We start from the raw sequence: 25,621 nt of genomic DNA, 5'->3' as shown, positions 1-25,621 counted from the left end.
ATCACACAACAACACAAACCTGCTATAGCACAGAGCGAGCGGATCACACAACAACACAAACCTGCTATAACACAGAGCGAGCGGATCACAACACAAACCTGCTATAGCACATAGCGAGCGGATCACACAACACAAACCTGCTATAGCACAGAGCGAGCGGATCTCAACACAAACCTGCTATAGCACAGAGCGAGCGGATCACAACACAAACCTGCTATAACACAGAGCGAGCGGATCACAACACAAACCTGCTATAGCACAGAGCGAGCGGATCACACAACACAAACCTGCTATAGCACAGAGCGAGCGGATCACAACACAAACCTGCTGTAGCACAGAGCGAGCGGATCTCACAACAACACAAACCTGCTATAGCACAGAGCGAGCGGATCACAACACAAACCTGCTATAGCACAGAGAGAGCGGATCTCACAACAACACAAACCTGCTATAGCACAGAGCGAGCGGATCACAACTCAAACCTGCTGTAGCACAGAGCGAGCGGATCACAACACAAACCTGCTATAGCACAGAGCGAGCGGATCACACAACACAAACCTGCTATAGCACAGAGCGAGCGGATCACAACACAAACCTGCTATAGCACAGAGCGAGCGGATCACACAACAACACAAACCTGCTGTAGCACAGAGCGAGCGGATCACAACTCAAACCTGCTGTAGCACAGAGCGAGCGGATCACAACACAATCCTGCTATAGCACAGAGCGAGCGGATCACACAACACAAACCTGCTATAGCACAGAGCGAGCGGATCACACAACAACACAAACCTGCTATAGCACAGAGCGAGCGGATCACAACACAAACCTGCTATAGCACAGAGCGAGCGGATCACACAACACAAACCTGCTATAGCACAGAGCGAGCGGATCACAACACAAACCTGCTGTAGCACAGAGCGAGCGGATCACACAACACAAACCTGCTATAGCACAGAGCGAGCGGATCACACAACACAAACCTGCTATAGCACAGAGCGAGCGGATCACAACTCAAACCTGCTGTAGCACAGAGCGAGCGGATCACAACACAATCCTGCTATAGCACAGAGCGAGCGGATCACACAACACAAACCTGCTATAGCACAGAGCGAGCGGATCACACAACAACACAAACCTGCTATAGCACAGAGCGAGCGGATCACAAAACAAACCTGCTATAGCACAGAGCGAGCGGATCACAACACAAACATGCTATAGCACAGAGCGAGCGGATCACACAACACAAACCTGCTATAGCACAGAGCGAGCGGATCACACAGCACAAACCTGCTATAGCACAGAGCGAGCGGATCTCACAACAACACAAACCTGCTATAGCACAGAGCGAGCGGATCACACAACAACACAAACCTGCTATAGCACAGAGCGAGCGGATCACACAACACAAACCTGCTATAGCACAGAGCGAGCGGATCACAACACAAACCTGCTATAGCACAGAGCGAGCGGATCACAACACAAACCTGCTATAGCACAGAGCGAGCGGATCTCACAACACAAACCTGCTATAGCACAGAGCGAGCGGATCACACAACAACACAAACCTGCTATAGCACAGAGCGAGCGGATCCCACAACAACACAAACCTGCTATAGCACAGAGCGAGCGGATCTCACAACAACACAAACCTGCTATAGCACAGAGCGAGCGGATCACACAACAACACAAACCTGCTATAGCACAGAGCGAGCGGATCACAACACAAACCTGCTATAGCACAGAGCGAGCGGATCACACAACACAAACCTGCTATAGCACAGAGCGAGCGGATCACACAACACAAACCTGCTGTAGCACAGAGCGAGCGGATCACACAACACAATCCTGCTATAGCACAGAGCGAGTGGATCACAACACAAACCTGCTATAGCACAGAGCGAGCGGATCACAACACAAACCTGCTATAGCACAGAGCGAGCGGATCACACAACAACACAAACCTGCTATAGCACAGAGCGAGCGGATCACACAACAACACAAACCTGCTATAGCACAGAGCGAGCGGATCTCACAACAACACAAACCTGCTATAGCACAGAGCGAGCGGATCTCACAACAACACAAACCTGCTATAGCACAGAGCGAGCGGATCCCACAACAACACAAACCTGCTATAGCACAGAGCGAGCGGATCTCACAACAACAGAAACCTGCTATAGCACAGAGCGAGCGGATCACACAACAACACAAATCTGCTATAACACAGAGCGAGCGGATCACAACACAAACCTGCTATAGCACAGAGCGAGCGGATCACACAACACAAACCTGCTATAGCACAGAGCGAGCAGATCTCAACACAAACCTGCTATAGCACAGAGCGAGCGGATCACAACACAAACCTGCTATAGCACAGAGCGAGCGGATCACACAACACAAACCTGCTATAACACAGAGCGAGCGGATCACAACACAAACCTGCTATAGCACAGAGCGAGCGGATCACACAACACAAACCTGCTATAGCACAGAGCGAGCGGATCTCAACACAAACCTGCTATAGCACAGAGCGAGCGGATCACAACACAAACCTGCTATAGCACAGAGCGAGCGGATCTCAACACAAACCTGCTATAGCACAGAGCGAGCGGATCACACAACAACACAAACCTGCTATAGCACAGAGCGAGCGGATCACAACACAAACCTGCTATAGCACAGAGCGAGCGGATCACACAACAACACAAACCTGCTATAGCACAGAGCGAGCGGATCACAACACAAACCTGCTGTAGCACAGAGCGAGCGGATCACACAACAACACAAACCTGCTATAGCACAGAGCGAGCGGATCACACAACAACACAAACCTGCTATAGCACAGAGCGAGCGGATCACACAACACAAACCTGCTATAGCACAGAGCGAGCGGATCACACAACACAAACCTGCTGTAGCACAGAGCGAGCGGATCACACAACACAATCCTGCTATAGCACAGAGCGAGTGGATCACAACACAAACCTGCTATAGCACAGAGCGAGCGGATCACAACACAAACCTGCTATAGCACAGAGCGAGCGGATCACACAACAACACAAACCTGCTATAGCACAGAGCGAGCGGATCACACAACAACACAAACCTGCTATAGCACAGAGCGAGCGGATCTCACAACAACACAAACCTGCTATAGCACAGAGCGAGCGGATCTCACAACAACACAAACCTGCTATAGCACAGAGCGAGCGGATCCCACAACAACACAAACCTGCTATAGCACAGAGCGAGCGGATCTCACAACAACACAAACCTGCTATAGCACAGAGCGAGCGGATCACACAACAACACAAATCTGCTATAACACAGAGCGAGCGGATCACAACACAAACCTGCTATAGCACAGAGCGAGCGGATCACACAACACAAACCTGCTATAGCACAGAGCGAGCAGATCTCAACACAAACCTGCTATAGCACAGAGCGAGCGGATCACAACACAAACCTGCTATAGCACAGAGCGAGCGGATCACACAACACAAACCTGCTATAACACAGAGCGAGCGGATCACAACACAAACCTGCTATAGCACAGAGCGAGCGGATCACACAACACAAACCTGCTATAGCACAGAGCGAGCGGATCTCAACACAAACCTGCTATAGCACAGAGCGAGCGGATCACAACACAAACCTGCTATAGCACAGAGCGAGCGGATCTCAACACAAACCTGCTATAGCACAGAGCGAGCGGATCACACAACAACACAAACCTGCTATAGCACAGAGCGAGCGGATCACAACACAAACCTGCTATAGCACAGAGCGAGCGGATCACACAACAACACAAACCTGCTATAGCACAGAGCGAGCGGATCACAACACAAACCTGCTGTAGCACAGAGCGAGCGGATCACACAACAACACAAACCTGCTATAGCACAGAGCGAGCGGATCACACAACAACACAAACCTGCTATAGCACAGAGCGAGCGGATCACACAACAACACAAACCTGCTATAGCACAGAGCGAGCGGATCACAACACAAACCTGCTGTAGCACAGAGCGAGCGGATCACAACACAAACCTGCTGTAGCACAGAGCGAGCGGATCACAACACAAACCTGCTATAGCACAGAGCGAGCGGATCACACAACACAAACCTGCTATAGCACAGAGCGAGCGGATCTCACAACAACACAAACCTGCTATAGCACAGAGCGAGCGGATCACACAACAACACAAACCTGCTATAGCACAGAGCGAGCGGATCACACAACAACACAAACCTGCTATAGCACAGAGCGAGCGGATCACAACACAAACCTGCTGTAGCACAGAGCGAGCGGATCACAACACAAACCTGCTGTAGCACAGAGCGAGCGGATCACAACACAAACCTGCTATAGCACAGTCCCAGTCTGTTCCCAGTCTGTCTGACCCACACTGTCACTTGTACATGAACCGCCCCTACACTCAATCCTGCACACTACTCTGCTCTGGCTGTGTGATGATGCAGTTAATGAGATTTGACTCCCTGCAGGTGAAAATAAACACTGAATTTGTTTGCAAGGCATTTCATAAATCATTGTTTTTTCTATCCCTCAGTGCCCCTTGGTTCAGTATTAGAGGACATCTGTTGTTGGTTTAATCTTACTTATCCAGAGACCATTTGTGTGGTTACGTCTGTCCTCTTGTTGATACATTTGACCGCAATGTTTCAAGCAGAATAAAGCATTTGATATAAAGATAATGTTATTAAACAGAAAAAGAAAACAAACGAAACCTTGTCTGATACTGCAGGAGCACAACGCAGCGAATTTCTCCCTTGTTGGTAAAGTTGTCGTGCTCTAACGAAATACCCTTCTAATGAGGAAAGACTTCAGAAAGGAAGACGCTATCGTAATCAACTACATGAATATAAAAGTGAGCTTTCATGTTTCATTTTGCTCCTGACGACACAAACCGTCAGAGCTTAAACCCGTGTGTTGTGAAGCATCAAGGCCTGATGTTGTGAGATACCAAACCAGAGGGGGAAAGATCTAAACAACTGAGACAACAAGAGAGAAAGAGCTGCAATATGAAGCTGTGAAGCCTCATTCGCAGTGCCTCAGTAAACGCCTGTGAAACGGGTTCACCAGGACAGCAATCCGGCTCCGTATCCACGTCCAACCTCCAGAAATACAGAGTCGGTCACATCAAGCAGGGTTTGCAACCAACTGCTCCTCTTTCTCCCTTTTGAAAACCCTGCTGCGAATGTGTGCTGAGAGGGCGGAGAGTTCAGGCCGCGTCCCTCGTTCTGGGCCCTCCTTGGCGGCCCCTGCGTGTGACAGAGGGGAAACCAGGACTCTACTCACATCAGGGTCACGTTGGTGGAGACGGAGGGGACGCTCCGCAGCTGGGCATCGTCGCAGTCCAGCTTCAGGCCCAGGCAGGAGCACGGCTCTGGAACCGGACCCAGCACTGCAGGGACACAACAGCAGAAACCCCACAATCAACGTCACCGATTGTCTATCTTTTATTATGTTTGCCGGTGATGAGAAGGAAACCAGATCATCACTCAGATTGAAGCAGAGAAAATGGGAGGCATTACTGTACACAGAGAGCAGCGGGGGTCAGGAACAATCTGCTCAAGCCGACTGTATTCATTGTAAAAGTTTGTCACGCAATGAAAATACATTTAAAGACATAAAGTCTCCCTCGGACTCGCGTTGTCCGCTGGTCTGCTGCACGGCCCTGCTAACAGCAATGTGGTCGCGTTGCGCGTCCTCAGACTCCGCTTTCATGTTGAAGGGCACTCTCGACTCCACTCAGGACCATTTCAAAGCCCCTGTTAAACTGCGGAGAACTCTGTGTAACCCTCTCTCTCCCCCTCTGATAACAAGAACACCAACAACACAATTACTGAGGATAATAATTCTGCTATAACAATTAGAAAACTAGACATGAGCCAGAGCAGTGAAGGCCAAGAGGAGACGGTCTGTGGACTGGCAGCGTTTTAGTCTAATATCCTGAAGAGCTTAGCGAAGGTCATGAACCGGCAGCAGACTCTTGTTCACTGGAGTGTGTCCAGGGCTGAGGCTTTGAGTTGTGGCTGTTCATTACAGAGGACAACGAAGCCCTCAATGGGCCCTCCTGTCCTGGACCGGACCCCAGCACTGAACTGGATGAGATGTTGTCTGTGCCCATGGGACCCCCGTCCCCCCGTCCCAATATTTCAATGTAGCAAGAAAACATATTGATGGAGCCGCCATTTTGACTGAACATCCTTGAAGAGTTTTCTTTCTCAGCTGGGTTTACAATTCACCCAGGTTAATTCTCGAAACACAAGATTTAATTGAGGGATTAGATCACAGAGTCGAACCCTCTGTGAGGTCAAGAGGGGCCACACCCTGGACAGCGCAGGCGAGAGCGGGCACAGAGCCACACTGGTCCCATCTTGACCTTGAAGGTCTCGACGCCCTGACAAAAACACATCCCCTTTCTGGGGCACTGAAGTCATCCAGGATTCAGCAACTGCTCCCCCGTCCTGATTAAACAACGCCGTCACTTTGAACTGGCAGCAAACCATTTCATTATCCGTCCCACTCAATAATGAGATTTGACACACAAGACTGCATTGCAAATGAAGTCGTTTTTTCACTTGGTGAGTTCATCAAGAATTTAGACTTTGTACAATCTCATTTACTGCGGTTAGACTTTACAGACTGTGCTAAATATAATACACAGATATTATGTACAGGTTATATAAATATGAAAATCAGTTTTGAGAGAAAAGGTAATAGGAAAGTAAATATATATTCTGACTTTTTCTCTCAAAAGTGCTTTGCTGGCACGAAAAACAATGCAGTCAGCGAGACGGCACTTTCATAGGCATGAAACACTTTTTAAGATTCAAATATCAAGAAAATGTTCTTCTCTGTCACTCCGAGCCGCGTGGAGGATCGCTGCTGACGTTCCTGTGCTGGATCTTAGAGACCACAGAAACTCTAATTTGCAAAGAACCCGGGATTCATTTAACTGGACAACACACACACACACACGCACACCAACACGCACACACACACACACACACGCACACCAACACGTACACACACACACATGCACACGTACACGGACACGCACACACGCACACACACATCAACACGCACACACACAAACATCAACACACACACGCACACCAACACGCACACCAACACACACACACATCAACACGCACACACACACACCCACACACGCACACACACACACAAACACACATGCACACCAACACACACACACATCAACACGCACACACACACACCCACACACGCACACACACACACAAACACACATCAACACACACACAGAACCCCCTCCATTTGGGTGTACTTTTTGATAAACCAGAGGGGAACTGATAGAGGATACTTTTGTTTTCTATTTATTGATACAGTGAGATAGCTTCGAGGTTTTCCATTTCTATCCATAACACATTTATTCAATGATATCACTAATACATTAAATGAGAATGAACTAAATTATAAATAATCCCTTTTCACTTATTTTACAGTTTTTACTATCACTTTGGCACTAATTTCAGAACCTTGATGTCATTTTTCAAAACTCTAGACACAAAACTCACAACCGATGATCAAAATGCACATTTTTCAAAACTAACACTTTTTCCAATTGCTTGGATACAATACACATCAACCTCAGATCATTTGTTCAATGAACTAAAATCACCTGTTCAAAATGACACAACTTAACATCAAAGTATTACCATTTCAAAATGCAATTCACACATTACATCTGAGATCACTGTCTATTCATTTCATTACAAAGATCTAACTATCAATTGATACAGCTGCTCAGAATGATAAATGACTGTTGCATCACTCTTAATGCATAGTTTTATGGAAACTGACGAACAATATTCCATGTTTAGATCACGAACGTTTCAGGATAACGAGATCCGCTGGACTACATTATACACTATGGATGTAATATTTAATCATCATTCTTTATCAGACACTGTTTCTATGGTCTCATGTACCACTTTTCCACACCATGTTTTCAGATTTGACATTACTGTCATGTATGTATATGTATGCAGGCCCTTGTAATTGCTTTTCCAATACTGGCACTCGTTACTGATGATTGATGTCACATTGTGGTACGAGTATATAGTGAAATGAGTGGTCTAGAGACGTACCCCAAGAGACTTGCAGCTGTAATTGCTGCAAAAGGTGGATCTACAAAGTATTGACTTTGGGGAGGTGAACAGTTATGCACGCTCAAGTTTTCTGTTTTTTTTTTGTCTTATTTCTTGTTTGGTTCACAATAAAATATATTTTGCATCTTCAAAGTGGTAGGCATGTTGTGTAAATCAAACGATATAACCCCCCCAAAAATCAATTTAAATTTCAGGTTGTAATGCAACAGAATAGGAAAAATGCCAAGGGGGGTGAATACTTTCGCAAGGCACTGTATACTGTGTGCCTTTTGAAAGAAATCCTCACCCGTCTCCAGGCCATGGATGACGCATGCAATGACATCACGGCAGACCAGTGTCAGGCCTGGATGCGCCGTGCCCGAAGACTCTTCCCAAGATGCTTGGCTAATGAACACATCCATCATGATGTGGAGGAGAACCTGTGGCCAAATCCACAAGACAGGGGTGATGAGATATAGAAGTACAGTAATCAATCCTTTGCTTTGCTTTTTACAGTAAGCCAGGTGAGGCACACTGCAGTTGACGTTTTACTGTCGTTTTTTTAGCTAATAGGTATCTTTGATTCAAAGCAAAAATAATGTTGTGATTTGATACGTTTCAGAGTTTGTTCAATGATTCCACTGTGTCTGTAGTATTCTCTCTACTAGTCCTTTTACAGTGATGTATGTACGTGTAGTACCATAATGAAACGTATCACATATTTTGTATTACAATATTTAATGATTGTACACAGTGAAACTATCGGTATCTTGTGTGTGGGTGATCTAAATTAATGTTCCTATGGTATTTCATAAATGAGTTATTTGAACCAATGATTCTGCAAGTGTAAGGTTTCTTTGAAGATATGAATGCACAATGCAATGTTTTGAACATTGGACAGCCTGACAAGTGATGACCGTTTTGAGTTTTGCGTCTTGCGTCTAGAGTTTTGAAAAATGACATCAAGGTTCTGAAATTAGTGACAAAGTGATTGTAAAAAAACTGTAAATTGCCTGTTTCAGGATGGAATAGTTTACTGTGGGTGTATTTACTGTTTATGGGTATGTGTGCCACTTTATTGACAGAAGACAAATGGTGTATTTTAACTGTACACACACAGAACTGATGCGTCACTTTCTTTTTTGGAAGTCGTTGATCATGAGGTAACAAGCACTCTTGCCATGTGTCACTCATTCTCCTTGTTAAAACCCAGACAAAGATGAAGTGAAAAGTTGAGATTAATACCAGCAGATTGCTTTTCACTTCCTTATCTAACGATTCTTTGATAGGACGTCGCAGCTTCTCTCTCACGGTCATCTATTCAGAAAGTGATCCTGTGAGGTTTTTATTATAGAAACGTTGAAGGGATCACATGTCCTCTGGAGGGATGTGTGCTTTCATTTCAGCATCCCATTCCCAGAGTGGACGTCATTTCAGAAAGCACAACAACAAATACTAATAATAATTAAAAAGGCATTTAAATGAATGCCAAAATGGGAACAAGGAACAGATGTGCGAAGACCTCCAATCTGCCTCCTTTTTCCAGACGCAGCAGCGCAGATAGCACAACTCTGTCTCTGGGGAGAGGATCGGGCTCTGTGCAAAAGCAGGACACTTACAAAATGAATAAACCAATCAAGGGTTCCTCTATTAATCCTGCCCTCTGTGTGACCCTGCCACTATGACTTCTGTCCAGCTTTAGCCCTCAACATTCCTGCACCGCTGCGTAAACCGATCTCTCTGCTGCCCATCTCTCTCTCTTCGCTCTCTCTGCTGCCCCTCTCTGTCTCTGTCTGTCTCTCTCTCTCTGCTGCCCCTCTTTCTCTCTCTCTCTCTCTCTCTCTCTCTCTCTCTCTCTCTCTGCTACCCCAAGGAAGAGCTACAAGGTTTGCTCTGGCCAACAGGCGGCCTGCCTGCCTTCACACAGATGTTTTAAACACAGAGACTCAGCACAGCCAGCACTGGACAGGCGCAGAGGAAGAGAAGCAATTGTAAAATTTTGGGTCAGCAAAAAAAGAAAAGATGGCAAGACAAACACAGATGGAGTGTCAGAAATCCAGGACGTTGAAGACACTTTTCTTAGGAGAAATTGGCCAATGAAGTTCATGCAGAACCCATAGGGATCACCGTCAATGAGCCTGAGAAACATGTGCCTTCCGGGTACAGCGGCAGGACGTGGGTATCCTAGGAGCAGGCGTTTATTTGGTGGGAATGTAACACAACTGAGTAGGAAAGGAAGAGGGAGGAGAAGGAGAAAGAAGAAAGCTCTTCAAAGGATGAAAAGGCCACCTCAGACTCTAGCCTTGAGCGGAGATCCAGGATCAATTACAAAGCTGTGCAGACAAGAACGTCAGTGGGAACAACATGGAAGACAACATGGAAGGTAAAGCCAGATCCCCCGAGGAGCAGGGCACCAAAAAAGTGCCAGGCTGTGACTGCTGGCAAAAACTCTGGACTCCCCTGAGACGTGGTTTTGGTTTGAGATGCTGCCTGCCTTCTTGCCCCACTCCCCACGCGCTTCAGTGCCAGTTAGAATCGGTCCTGAGTCAGGAACTGAAGTGACTTAAACAGGAATGAGTGTCTTCAGGAAGAGCTGTGTCTGGACCAGACTGGGAACCACTGCCTGCCCTCAGGATGTGTGTCCAACTTAATGATTCAATCTCTGTATAAATACTGTCAATCTGTCACAAATTACATTATGACTGATAACCAAGTACACTCTCTGCTGTGGGGGGGGTCCAGAGATCAGAAGCATTGTGATACGCAAACAAGCAAACCAACAAGGATGGAAACAACCATCCGCTGCCTCTCGGGTTATAACTGGGCTCAGTGGTCGTATGACTCCACGAACACTTTGAGCCCTTAAATGTAAAAACAAGCCGCGGTTTAATTGGGCATTATTTACAGTTAACAAATTGATTTCTGTTGCATAACTACACTTAATAAAGGCTCATAATTCCTCTGTATTTGCCGTTATTAATACAATAACATCCCTGTCTATCTCCTGTTAATCCAGAGCAGAGTTACATCCCTAATGGATGCAGCGGGGAGATCAGGCACGATTGCCAATATTACATGTAGCATTTCTAATTGATTAATAATTAAAGGGAGATAAACTGTCATGAAGTAATTTGAGGGGCTGCGCTAGTTCCCCTTTAACACTGTCTCTGTACAACAGTATATATCTATATTTATACATGTTTGTGTGTATATATTGATTTATTTTCTGGACAACCGTCCATTTCTATTTCAAGGGCTGTTCAAAGCCCCACAGTCCATCTCTCAGCCTCCTGGCTTGGTGTCTGGTTTTTAGAGTTGATTTGGTGTAGGGGTCTGGTTGTCGTCATCAGTTGTTTTGTGGGCTTTGTTTTGTGTTTTTAACAAAAAGCACAAGACAAAGATGTTTTCCAGCAGTTCTGTCCCTTTAGAAATAAAGCCAGGAGGAGAATCTGGGCTCTGAACACACAGCGGCCAGGTGCGTTTGTTCACACAGTAATTTAATCTGGCAGTTTCTAAGCCACGGTTATTACCGTTCTCAGTGTAACATCTTCAGACACAAAACCAAGGCGTATCTGGAACATATCACAGAACCAAACAGCCAAGCACTGTAGCTTCGTTTTATAATCCTCTCCGTTTCACAGATGAATTGAATGGAGCTGCGATTCCCCAATTAACAGCCTGAAAAAACAACCAGCGAAAACGAGACACGTTTTAAACTTGCATTTTCTTTTAGTCATGTGTTCCTGGGAAAATAAAAAAATCTTTTGGATTCGACTTAACTGCCCAAATATGCAAATTTACAACATCTGATATGAACAGTGGATAAAATAATGATATGTTTTGCATATAAACTCCACACCTCTGAATAAAAACAGGCTATTGTTTTGATCGGCTTCTGAGTTCATTCTGCGTGTCAGAATAGTCATGAACCCACTAACTCATCAGCATTTCAAACTCTGTATCACAAACTACCAGTCTCCCTCCCTCCTTCACTTCTCTCTCTCTCTCCTCTCTCTGCTGCCTCTGCCGTGAAAGTGCTGTGAAGTGCCTCCTCTCCTGTCAGACCCATTAGCTCTGCAGTTTGATCCGCGGCGGAGGCACAGACATACTTACGGCACTCCTTCGCCGTGGTTCCGAAATCGTTGCTGAGAACCCCGAAGTATTTGTCGAAGAGGTGGGGCCATCCATTGTTATCCCCTGAAACAAAATAAAGCAATTCATTTTTGTGGATCAGCTCTGTGAGGGTCTGTGTGTGTGGCATCTCTCAGTGAGACGCCATTAGGGACAAATCAATCAAAAGTGTAGAATTGGGAACAGTGATGTTCAGACTGTACAATGCACTAGTTAGAGCTCATCTGGATACTGTGGACAGTTCTGGGCTCCACACTTCAAGAAAGATATCGCTGCTCTAGAGGCAGTTCAGAGGAGAGCAACCAGACTTATTCCAGGTCTGAAGGGAATGTCCTACTGAGAGACTGAGGACCTGAACCTTTTCACCCTGGAACAGAGGAGACTACGTGGGGACTTGATTCAAGTCTTCAAAATCATGAAAGGCATCGACCACATCAAACCAGAGGAGCTTTTCCAGATCAGCAGGGACACACGCACCCGGGACACAAATGGAAATTGGGCTTCAAGGCATTCAAGACAGAAAACAGGAGACACTTCTTCACACAGAGAGGCGTCACAATCTGAACAAACTCCCCAGCGATGTGGCTGAAGAGACAATTTGGGAACATTCAAAAACAGACTGGATAGGATCCTTGATCACTTAGTTATTAATGGACACCAAACGAGCACGATGGGGCGAATGGCCTCCTCTCGATTGTACACTTTCTTATGTTCTGATGTTCTTAACGTCTGACTCTTAAGAAGAAGGCGTGTGAAATGTTCTCAAGTTCTTTAATCAGACACACCATCTGAGGCAGGTCTCTCGGCTGCTACTACTACTACTACTAATGATAATAATAATAATCACCATTTAGTCACACTATTTAGTAATTTATATCTCACGTAGTTATAAACACACTACCACAGTGTTCTCCACATACACAACATCACAATAAAGCGTCCTGTCTAACTGACAAGTTGATTTATATTTTATTAGTCACTCATAACAAGATTTCATTCATGCTTTGATGCAAACAAATAAACAGATATATTAACATCATCATGGCCAGCGTATGATGTGTAAACACTAGAATAAATAGATCATGACAAGAATTCCCAGCACTGTAGAGACACTGAGCTCTGACTTACACAGCGGAGTAATGCTCTGAGAGGCTCTGTGGCAGATGATGGACTAATTAACACCGGCGCTGCGACTCTCATGGCACCTATTTGCCTGAGATCACGGCGCCGTGGCCGACCGATGCGGATCGCGCACAAGCAGCTCTTCCCACGTGCAGGGCCTGACCGATACCTCCAACAGGGCACTCTCTTCTGGTGGGGGATAGGTGCCACACAATCCAACACAATGCAGCACAACACAACACAGATTTATATAGCGCTTTACAAACTCCACCATCAACTCTAGTGAAGTAAAGAAGACCCACAGGCACCTGCCCAGCCATACCCAGCCCTGGCATTAGTCCTGCCACCCACACAGGAAGTGCATCGCTCCCTGCGAAAGAGATGCCAGACAGACGACAGCTAGCGGGCGAGCGTTTCACTTCTGGCCTTTTCAACTCCTCGCCCCCGCAGCTCAGAGCAGGTGGTATTAAATCACAGGTACATATGAAAAGATATCCGTCGGGCTGAGAGCAGGTCAGTGTTGTTTGTGATCCGAGTTTCATTAACAGGGGTTTGACATATTTGTCTTTTTTCACTAACAGTCTACACAAGGTATTAACACTCAGTCAGCTGACGTCCTACAGCTTGGCTGTCCCTCCCCCCTACCACCACTAGCAAACTGTTGTCCATCTTTATGCTCTGAACTTCAGGGCGTCCAGGTATCATTCGCCAGCTCCTGAACACGCACAGGAGATCGGTCAGGGCGTTAGTGCCTGATCTGGACTGATGTGATTCCCCGCTCTCACCGCACTGTTAGACTGTGTTTAAAACTGCTGTGCTATACAATTAATTAATAGACACATACTCTGGTTTGCCAGACCACATGGGGTGAAGTCGGTGTAATTAAATTATTATCCCCCTCTCCCCCACCCTGAGACGATGTTGGAAATAAAATTAACGTCTTTTTCCAGGTTTTAATAATGCAGCTGTTATAGCTTTTCACATGTAAAAACACTGAAATAAATTGGCTCCATGTTAGACCAACATCTGTGGCTACAAGCTGTTTTATTATTTATCATCTGTCGTTCTGGAAGCGTGGCGTTCAAGCGCAGGGTCCGTCAGAGAGCCACTCGGCTGTCAGCGCTGACGAGACAAGATCGCCACATCAGAGCACGGAGACCAAAGGAAATGAAACTCTGTCAAAGTAGTTAGGAAATTGGATATTTCTTAATCCCCCCGTCCCCCCGTATCGGTGTCTCCCAAAACTCAGGAGCAGATTAAATATTTGACTTTCTCGGAAACCTGCCCACCCTGGGAAGAGAAGATGAACGAATAGAAAGAAAGTAAGAAGAAAATCCATTAAAATCCTCTCCTTTGAATCTGGCTGAGGTGATTTTCAAACACTTCCCCAACTAAACGGACGTCAGTCCCGAGCAGAGGCGGCCGTTAACTTTCCGATTACACACACACCCACACTTATACAAATCTAAATATTTATTTTATATTATACCATATTTTAAATCAAACTGAGTTCATGAGAAAAGTGTCTCTGAGGAAAGCACACAATGATGCTGTTTACAGAGTCGCTGGCTCCCTGCTCTGTCCCAGGATGCCCTTTGAGTTTGTGAACAGGGACGGTGAAACACCAGGGCAGGGTGCCGACCGCTGGGCCATTCCTGAAGGATTGGGTGAGGATTAAACCTCCACCGCACAGAACTGCTACAGAACCTGGCTGCCGTCATTGAGTTTAAATGCTTATTGATTTATTTATTCATTTCATTGCTTTGGGAAAAGGTCATCAGAGTGCCGGCTTATTTAAATGCTATCGTGAAACTGGGGAATTCAACAGCCAAGGTTGTGTAACTTCTGCACACAGTGACACGTCCTCTGGCCTCACAAGCATAAGAACATGAGAAAGTTTACAATCGAGAGGAGCCCATTCGCCCCATCGTGCTTGTTTGGTGTCCATTAATAACTAAGTGATCAAGGATCCTATCCAGTCTGTTTTTGAATGTTCCCAAATTGTCTCTTCAGCCACATCGCTGGGGAGTTTGTTCAGATTGTGACGCCTCTCTGTGTGAAGAAGTGTCTCCTGTTTTCTGTCTTGAATGCCTTGAAGCCCAATTTCCATTTGTGTCCCCGGGTGCGTGTGTCCCTGCTGATCTGGAAAAGCTCGTCTGGTTTGATGTGGTCGATGCCTTTCATGATTTTGACAATAATAAGCAGGCACAGTCTGCACACGGGGAAAACTTACATGACATACAGTACATCTTGGGTAAAACTGTCTGACAACTTGAAAAATGATAGTGTGGCATGTCGGGGGGTATTCCCCTCCTGTCCAGGGCTATGTGTGATATTATAGGTGATAAGCCAGACATAATTAATCTTTTTGGGGACTAATTCCTCTTCCATATGGGCGCAGGAAAACACTGCAAGCAGTTGGAGCGCTAGGACACACAGCGCAGTAGCTGTGGGAGGACCCTTGCTAAATGAGGTCCCTATCGGGCGCTGTCAATAATATTCGATCGGGTTGCATTGCGGGTCACACAGGGCGACGCTGTGGGGACAGGGGCTGCCAGTGGGGCGGGGTTTGGACATGTGTCTCGGAGGGGTGGGTTATATAAAGGGGGTTAAGGGATTGTGCTGCACTAGTCCGTCACTGAATTAACCCTGTCTTGCTGTCTGGAACTGCGGAGTCTCATATATTTGAATTCCTGGCAGACACTGCGATGACGGTCATATTTAGGGAGCAGTGGCTTCGTTTGCTAACCTGGATCGGCGCATATTGCTCAGATATGGTGTTTCTTACTATTAAAAGTCAGCGATGGAAGCAGAGAAGGTGCATTTTATGTTTAAAGCTGTTTCTGTGTCTATCATGCCAGAATAGTGAAGCTTCCCAGGTATTTCATTCTGGTCACATTAACCCCATTTACGCTGAAACAAATGCTGTTTTTTTGTTGTGTGAATGGGTTTATGCCTACATTTCGACACCAGCAGTTTTCGACCTTGGGACTCAGTCTAAGTGCCAGCAATTTTCCGGCAACAGGTCTGTGTGAATGGAGCAAGAAAATGAATGCCGGTAAAATGACGCGTCACGTCCTTTTATTGTCGACGCAGCGCGTCAGCTAACTGGCGTAACCAATCAGAATAGGGGCGCATTGTTGCGGTTAAGCCACCTTTGACCAAGATCTTGTGACCTTAACGAGAAACAGACCTTAGAAATGGCAGAGGTTGAAAATAACGCAGTCGCAGCAATTCTGAGTGTCACTGAAGAACCAGCAGGCTGGTGACGTATGTGATGCTGACTATTGTCACACGTGTCAGGATTCATATACAAACAAATCATGCAACATGTAATCTCTATACAGGCAAACGTGTTAGACTGCATGACAGTGACACTGACGGTGGTTATTTAAGTTGATTTTAAGGCAGTTTAAGCCAAGTCTCATACTTTCACTGGTTCAAATGCTCTGTGAGCGCTGGTCCAGTGACCAAACCGCAAAAACACACAACCACACAGCCTGATGGCCTGGGCACAGCGCGAGTACGCACATAGAGTGACGCATCGTTTGCATTTCCCTTTTGACTATTTGTTCTTGGTAGTGAGTCCGAACCGAACCGGCGCCCTGGTCATAACCAAGAGCTCAATAAACACAGTGGAAGCAAACTGGCAAAACAGGGGCATAATCAAACTTTTACAAACACGTCCAGAGTATGGGTCTCCTCTCTCGACTCCACAAGCTTCTCTAGTGTCTCATTCCCATGGTGTGAATGGGTACATCCCTGGAACAGTACATATCAAGTTCATCTGTATCATTTTGCATTATTCTGCGTATGTTGATTGTCATCTGTGAATCTCTTTGTCTTCAATGTAGCTATGGAAATCAATTTTGAACGTTGATTGACAGCATTTTGACAACACCTCCTACAGTCGATAAATGCGTTGTTCTGTCTGCATTCACTTTATTGCACATTTATGTTGCCACAAAGTATTTATAATTTCAGTCATAGCACTATAACGATACAAACACTAAACAGACACTCCCATTCTTTAAAGGGAAAAAATCACACATTTCAGCTGCTGCTTAAAAAAAGATAATCAGTGAAGTACCAGCAGACCCAGACGAGCACCTTGTGGGGCTGGAGACCAGCGCCTGGGGACCTGAGGGTTTATTACACAGGCAAGACAAGTGATTAGAGCTGCGCCGGGCTGGTCTTGTGTCCCCGAGCCGCGGGAGCCCGGCTGCATGCGGTCTTCACCAGAGGCTCGACACATCCGTCAGTCGGGCAAAACCACAGACTCGGAGACCTGACCTACTTTTAATGGGCTTCTGCTGCGTGATTCTCAGGCTCATCCTAAACTACGGGAATATTCTGTGCAGTCTGTGTTCGTATTGGGCTGAACTGCATAGAAAGAAGGTCTCTTTGCTTTCTAACTTCCTCATCACTGAAAGAACCAAATAGTATCAATCAAACCACTGTTTTTTTATGAATTGACTATTCTTTGTCATTATCTTATACATGAGCGAGACAGACAGCATTTAAACAGCCTTCGGTTTCTCTAAAGCGTACTGTGCTGTACGCTAATTGGTCATGGGACTGTGTCTTACAATTGTTAAAATATCTCACAGTAAGTTGACATCCAATTACACAGCTGGGATTTTACTGGAGCAATCTAGGTAAAGCACCTGGCTCAAGGGTACAACCGCATACAAAACACTTGTAATGACTAACCCTGAAGCTAATAGTAACTGCTTCCATTGAGTGAGAGCTTTGCAGTGTATTTAAAGTTCATTTCACTGTACGAAACACAAGCAGTTTACTTGCACAGATCGCATCTCTACAGCTCTCAGATAAAAGCCTAGGGAGGAAGAGTCAGACAGTCACTGTTCCTAATTGAGTAATTGAGCCATTACAGAAACGATTGAGCTATTATGTTAAACTAACTGCCACAGTATTTATAAAGAGAACTGAAAACCATTCATGAGTCAAGATCTGCAGAGCTTTCATTCAATCATTTGACTTGCAGATGCCAGTATCACAGGCGGCGTGATGGTGCGGTGGCTGGCGCTGCTGCCTCACAGCTCCTGGGACCTGGGTTCAGATCTGGCTTTGATCAACACCCAATACAAGTCTCACAGGAAGCAGTGCAGCAGAAAGGGGGGACAGCGACCGTTATTAATAACCGTAATGTCCAAGTGGCAGAATAAATCCTTTTTACCCATCAGTCTCTACATAGAATCGACTTATGTTTTAGTTTACGCTATTGCAAATGCGTGTTTAATCCGCCTCACAATGGACTTTAGTCAAATGCTAATGCAATTCCATGCTTCTACTACAGCACCAGGACGTATTTAATTGACACAACCAGTCCTTAATAAGGTACATCTATTTAGATCATCACCCTCCCATTTTAAGATTCCTTGTTTAGACACCAATCGCTTCAGGTGTTTGGGGGGTGACATAAAATGGGGGTATAAATTAGTCAACTATAATGTATTTGTCAAAAGTGTAGAATTGAGAACAAGGGCAGTGATGTTCAGACTGTACAATGCACTAGTTAGAGCTCATCTGGATACTGTGGACAGTTCTGGGCTCCACACTTCAAGAAAGATATCGCTGCTCTAGAGGCAGTTCAGAGGAGCAACCAGACTTATTCCAGGTCTGAAGGGAATGTCCTACTGAGAGACTGAGGAACTGAACCTTTTCACCCTGGAACAGAGGAGACTACGTGGGGACTTGATCCAAGTCTTCAAAATCATGAAAGGCATCGACCACATCAAACCAGAGGAGCTTTTCCAGATCAGCAGGGACACACGCACCCGGGGACACAAATGGAAATTGGGCTTCAAGGCATTCGAGACAGAAAACAGGAGACACTTCTTCACACAGAGAGGCGTCACAATCTGAACAAACTCCCCAGCGATGTGGCTGAAGAGACAATTTGGGAACATTCAAAAACAGACTGGATAGGATCCTTGATCACACCAAACGAGCACAATGGGGCGAATGGGCTCCTCTCGACTGGACACTTTCTTATGATCTTATGTTCTAACTGTCACAGAAAGTTGGCAACTGTTTAGCTTCAACTTTAGTCACTTCGTGCCGACAAACAAAAGTGTGTGACCAGACTCCCCTGACCAGTAGACTGCTAGCTATGTGCGTTGTGCTTTCTACAGCATGCTGGATCGCAGAGCAAGGTGAGATCTTTGTGCAGGAGTCGGGAAACACACACTCACCGCAGTTCTCCTCGTCGGCTTGGTTGCCACAGTCGTCCACGCCGTTGCAGTGCAGAAGCTGCGGCAGACACTTGGTCAGGTTTCCACAGGGGAAGTATCCCAGAGGGCAGCTGGACTGAGCTCCAGCCAGGTCGAACGAGGCCAGAGCACCTGAAATGCAGGGAAGACGACATTTGAAAAGACTAACACATTGTAAGAGTTATCATTCACCCAGGGGCCCTGTCTATACAGGCATCTTTCTACTAGAGACGAGGATCCCAGCCCCGGTCCTGCGTTGTGGTGTGTTGCTGCTTTTCATTCCAGCTGAACTCTATTTATCGCATCATCGAGTTACCGGTTGTCTCCTTATTGGATGTTTTCAGCAGCTAAACAGGCGCAGATCGATCAGGTCTGCATGTGAGAACAGTGGGGCCGGGCGAATGAAGCAGCAGACACAGGGAGGCCCTGGGGTCCCAGGCTGGGGAAGTACAGGAAGAGGGCATTCTGGGTAAGGTAACTTGCTCAAAGGTGCACTACAGGAATCCCGATCGGCACTGAAATACACGAGTAGCCTGTTTGAAATCCTGACAGCATATCATGGTCAAACCCAGAACAACAACCCCAGCCATGTGCTAAACACGGCATCGAGTTTCCTCTGCAACGATCAGCACATTTTCAGTTTGATATAAGGATTGCATTTTCCATTTGGGTTTGGAGGTTTACTTTTGTGTTAATGGTGACCTTTTAGATTTCATTCACTGTCCAGCTAATCACCCAGACGTCCTGAAATTCAAATTGAATTGTAGTGCATATATAACTTTAATATATCCATGTCAGGCATTTAGGAGAACATATATTTGACTTTGGGATGTATTCCACACAGATATGAGCCACATTCGTTCACAGAACGTTCTGCCACCACATTCCCAAATCTCACTGTTTTTAATCTGTATTTGAAAACATACTAATAAACTACAGATGTGAAGCGAGTTCACAAAAACAGCATGAACTCACCAGATGCAAAAGTACATTTAAACACACACACACACACACACACACACACACACACATATATATAAAAATATATATATGTACAGGACGTGTACAGGGTGTTCAGATGATATATATATATATATATATATATATATATATATATATATACACTCACCTAAAGGATTATTAGGAACACCTGTTCAATTTCTCATTAATGCAATTGTCTAACCAACCAATCACATGGCAGTTGCTTCAATGCGTTTAGGGGTGTGGTCCTGGTCAAGACAATCTCCTGAACTCCAAACTGAATGTCTGAATGGGAAAGAAAGGTGATTTAAGCAATTTTGAGTGTGGCATGGTTGTTGGTGCCAGACGGGCCGGTCTGAGTATTTCACAATCTGCTCAGTTACTGGGATTTTCACGCACAACCATTTCTAGGGTTTACAAAGAATGGTGTGAAAAGGGAAAAACATCCAGTATGCGGCAGTCCTGTGGGCGAAAATGCCTTGTTGATGCTAGAGGTCAGAGGAGAATGGGCCGACTGATTCAAGCTGATAGAAGAGCAACTTTGACTGAAATAACCACTCGTTACAACCGAGGTATGCAGCAAAGCATAAGCCACAACACGTACAACCTTGAGGCGGATGGGCTACAACAGCAGAAGACCCCACCGGGTACCACTCATCTCCACTACAAATAGGAAAAAGAGGCTACAATTTGCACAAGCTCACCAAAATTGGACAGTTGAAGACTGGAAAAATGTTGCCTGGTCTGATGAGTCTCGATTTCTGTTGAGACATTCAGGTGGTAGAGTCAGAATTTGGCGTAAACAGAATGAGAACATGGATCCATCATGCCTTGTTACCACTGTGCAGGCTGGTGGTGGTGGTGTAATGGTGTGGGGGATGTTTTCTTGGCACACTTTAGGCCCCTTAGTGCCAATTGGGCATCGTTTAAATGCCACGGCCTACCTGAGCATTGTTTCTGACCATGTCCATCCCTTTATGACCACCATGTACCCATCCTCTGATGGCTACTTCCAGCAGGATAATGCACCATGTCACAAAGGTCGAATCATTTCAAATTGGTTTCTTGAACATGACAATGAGTTCACTGTACTAAACTGGCCCCCACAGTCACCAGATCTCAACCCAATAGAGCATCTTTGGGATGTGGTGGAACGGGAGCTTCGTGCCCTGGATGTGCATCCCACAAATCTCCATCAACTGCAAGATGCTATCCTATCAATATGGGCCAACATTTCTAAAGAATGCTTTCAGCACCTTGTTGAATCAATGCCACGTAGAATTAAGGCAGTTCTGAAGGCGAAAGGGGGTCAAACACAGTATTAGTATTGTGTTCCTAATAATCCTTTAGGTGAGTGTATATATATATATATATTGGTAGGGATCATAAGAATGACATAAAAACATTAAAAAACATGTTGGGGCATTTGGTCTTTGTTTTGAAATCCACCACAATACATATAGAGGAATCAATGATAAAACCCTGGTGGCCTATTTTCATGCACTGCAACACAATCCAGTACTCCTGCCAAGTCTCTTTCCATCATTATGCCTCAGAAAAATGTTTACATTGATTCCTTAAGTGAATAATCACTTCAATTAACCAATTAAGAAAGGACACCCTCTGGCCCTTGGAAGACTGGAGCTGAAAGCGTACAGGTTTAAGTGAATGTTTACTGTCTGTTTGGAGAGGAAGTATAACAATATAAATGTGAATAGAGGGGCACAAAGCCGAAAAACCATCAAAATCAGCTTCAGACGTAGATGTAAAGAGTAAATAAAGTATCAAGAAATCTCTGTTCAATCTTTAAAGTTATAAAGAGTGGTTAGTCGAATTACACTTTCAATCATGCCAAGCGTACGTACATGATTAACACACTTAGCAGGATGTTAGTATTATTAAACAAAGTTAAGAGCCCAAAGGTGCTTTGCAGGGTTTACAGCTAGACAACAGTCCAATAAGGAACAGCATCTCAGTCAGTTATGAAGTCAGACAAATGAGAAAACTCAGGACAGAAACAGGCCCTCTTGTCCCAGCTGTGTTTACAGCCCCTGGCCTGAGATAATTTAAAGTCTCATAAAAAAACTAAACGTAAGATTGAAATAATTCTGTTCAACAGAAAGGATTCTCAGCGGCTCCAGTATTGAGCATGAATTCCATGACATACCAACCCATTCCTGCCCCAAACCAGTTGTGTGGCAATACGTCATGGACAAGCAAAGTACGGAAGACAAATTTAGTTTTGAGATCCGTATGAAACCAGGGGTGGGATGTGGATCTTATTCATGGAGCACAAGGGAATAAAAGTTGACATTTCAAAGTGTCAGCCATAGTGGAGAAAGAAATATGTGGATTCGTGCAAAAGGGGGTTGTGTTGTTTGCAGCTTGTGCAGTTAAGGTGTGGTTTCTCATACTCCCAGTGTTCAGCGCCAGCTCACAACCAACACGACACACAACTTGTGTCTCTGCATTTGAGCTGGAGATGCTGAGACCAGTAAGCTTGTGTTAATTGTTTTGATACCAACTATATCTGTGAACTAAGATCGCTGTAAGAAAAACAGACCCACGTCCACGTTTTATATGCAAGCTGCTGCACATTGTCTTGTCATGAAGTCAAACTGAAAGAAGCCAAGCTTTCCAGGTGCTGCACTTTCCTGTGAACTTCAGCAGGTGGCATTAAGGACGAACTTGTGCTGTATGTATAATGTATACAGTGTTTAAATGTAATAGTAACACCACCTTCAATGTGACACACATGTACAACCTGCATGGGAATATCTATCCTGTGACAAAGGGAGCTGATGAGAGCTAATCTGAATAATAGAACAATCATTCAACTAAAATACCAACAGGAGAAGGAATAGCCGCCACAGCAATACGTCTGTCCTCATTTCTGCAGGTAGATTTGCTGTTAAATAATAAAAAACGTATGATTTTTAAACTACAGAACCACGTAAATGGGTTATGCATAACTGAAGAGAAAGGGGTAGTTTTCGTCTCCTAGGGGCAAAGCTATTTCCATATCACGGTAAACCGAGCATAATGTGAAATCAGAGGAAAATAAAATAATCTTCGGTTTGATCTTTAACAGGAAATTGCTGCAGCAGTTAACCTGGTCTTTTAAGGGTTGGTCATAAAAAATATAGTGTATATTTAAATTATTTATTATTTGAATAGTAATGATTATTATTATATTAGTGATTAATTCGAATTGTGTATTGAACTGTATTACTGCACTTTTGTAATGCTTGAGTAACATGTAACTCGCTCTGCATAATAATAACAATAACAACAACAACAACAACAATAATAATAATAATAATAATAATAATAATAATAATAATGTTATTGTAAATATGGCTGCGTTGTTCACACAGTAGTATACATTGACATAGTCAAACATATTGGATGTCATTGCACGTACATTTTTTAATATAATTTAATTTGTATAATGTAATAACTAATTAATTTACTTTAATACCCCGTGCTCGCGGTACAAGTTGTCTGTTCACATTGCACTGCATTTATATCATCTATAGGACAGATGCGAGACTTAGCTGCCCGTTTTCGAATTTAAGTTATTGAAAATGAGGACAGATTATGAAATTCAGCACGACGAGTGAAGTCAGACGGCAAATCGCAAAACAACCAACCAACCAAAAACTGAAAATAGTGCAAACCGCACATCGATGTGACCTGCATTAAAGCCCCGGACTCGGACTGTAAAGTGATCACACGTTGGGCAAAAGCAACGTCACCTGGAAAAGGTGCCTCGCGTCCCTGCGGCGGAGCTCCCCAAACACATGTGTCAGGCATGAAGCGCACAACTGCGATGTGCTCTGCTCAGTGTGTCACAGCAGCCTTAACCTGCACCACCGTGTGCACACAGCGCAGGGCATCTGAAGCAACTGGGGAAGCATCCCCAGTAATACTGACCTGCCACAATAACCCCTACACATGTAACAATTGTGTTAAAACACAGCCTTGATATTGCCCAACACAATCCAAACATAGCAACAATTCACGAACACACATATGTTTAAAGACAGTATACTACTACTACTACTACTACTACTACTACTACTACTACTACTATTAACAACAACAACAACAACAACAACAACAATAATAATAATAATAATAATAATAATAATAATAATAATAATAATAATAATCACCATCAACACCATCATACAAACACAAGCATAAACAGACAAGTTACCTCTCAGGGCGCATAGGAGAAGCGTGCCTATCACCTGCGACCTCATCCTCTGCACCGGCGCGGCGGAGTCGCGGAGAGAAGCGCACTGACAGAGAAAACTGAATGAATGAAGCAAGCGCGGTGCCAGGGGCAGGGAGCAGCCCAGCGGCGGCACAGGCACAGGCACAGGCACGGGCACAGGCACGGGCACAGGCACGGGCACAGGGCACAGGCACCTCAGCGCGCAGGGTCCGGGAGCAGGGGGCGCAGTGTGTGTCCGCGTCGGGGTGTCGATGCGACTGAAGCAGCGTCCCTTCCCGACGCGCAGAGGTGCGGCATGTGAGGAACACAACTGCCAGGCCGCCCACAAATAGCGCCTCATGCCACTGTGACAAATGACGAAGCACCGCGGCTCTCCGTCCTGGCACAAATGACTGCTGTGTGTTAGAAAAGCATAACTTGTATTTCTACACATAAAGACCATTCGCCATCAGTATGATATAAGCAGTGTGTATGTATCTAAAAGCAACAACTCTATTCTGTTATTCCAGCACACCTCCACCTGAGCGCATGGGTGTCCCGAGTGTCTCCGGTCCTGTGGGGGGCGGTGGATATAGTGGAGGAAAGGCGAGAAGGAGCAGGGCTGGGTCTATTCGGGCAGATAAAGCCAGGTTTGCGGTTACCTGCCTTGTAAACCCAGCACCCACTCATTGCGCAATTCATGAGCAGCACTTGTGTGTCTACTATCACAATCTATTTGCGTATTGCACTTTTAATAACGAAAAGCACA

General features: G+C 45.2%; 1 protein-coding gene across 1 annotated transcript in view; it reads right to left on the bottom strand.

Annotated features, from left to right (window-relative positions):
- rxfp1 (relaxin family peptide receptor 1) overlaps positions 1–25,213 on the bottom strand; it is a 47,564-nt gene extending 22,351 nt beyond the window's left edge. The window contains exons 1-4 of the mRNA XM_066719522.1: positions 24,853–25,213; positions 19,632–19,781; positions 12,274–12,357; positions 5,324–5,429 (exon numbers count right to left, since the gene is read on the bottom strand). Of these exons, the coding sequence (XP_066575619.1) occupies positions 5,324–5,429; positions 12,274–12,357; positions 19,632–19,781; positions 24,853–25,213 (701 nt within the window). The remainder of the gene's footprint in view (positions 1–5,323; positions 5,430–12,273; positions 12,358–19,631; positions 19,782–24,852) is intronic.
- Between the last annotated feature and the right edge of the window lie 408 nt (positions 25,214–25,621).

The sequence above is a fragment of the Amia ocellicauda genome, chromosome 12 (genome assembly GCF_036373705.1).
Source record: "Amia ocellicauda isolate fAmiCal2 chromosome 12, fAmiCal2.hap1, whole genome shotgun sequence".
In the NCBI taxonomy this organism is placed as follows: Eukaryota; Metazoa; Chordata; class Actinopteri; order Amiiformes; family Amiidae; genus Amia; species Amia ocellicauda.
Note: the sequence above shows the minus strand (reverse complement) of the source record. Positions and strands in the feature narration are given on the sequence as shown.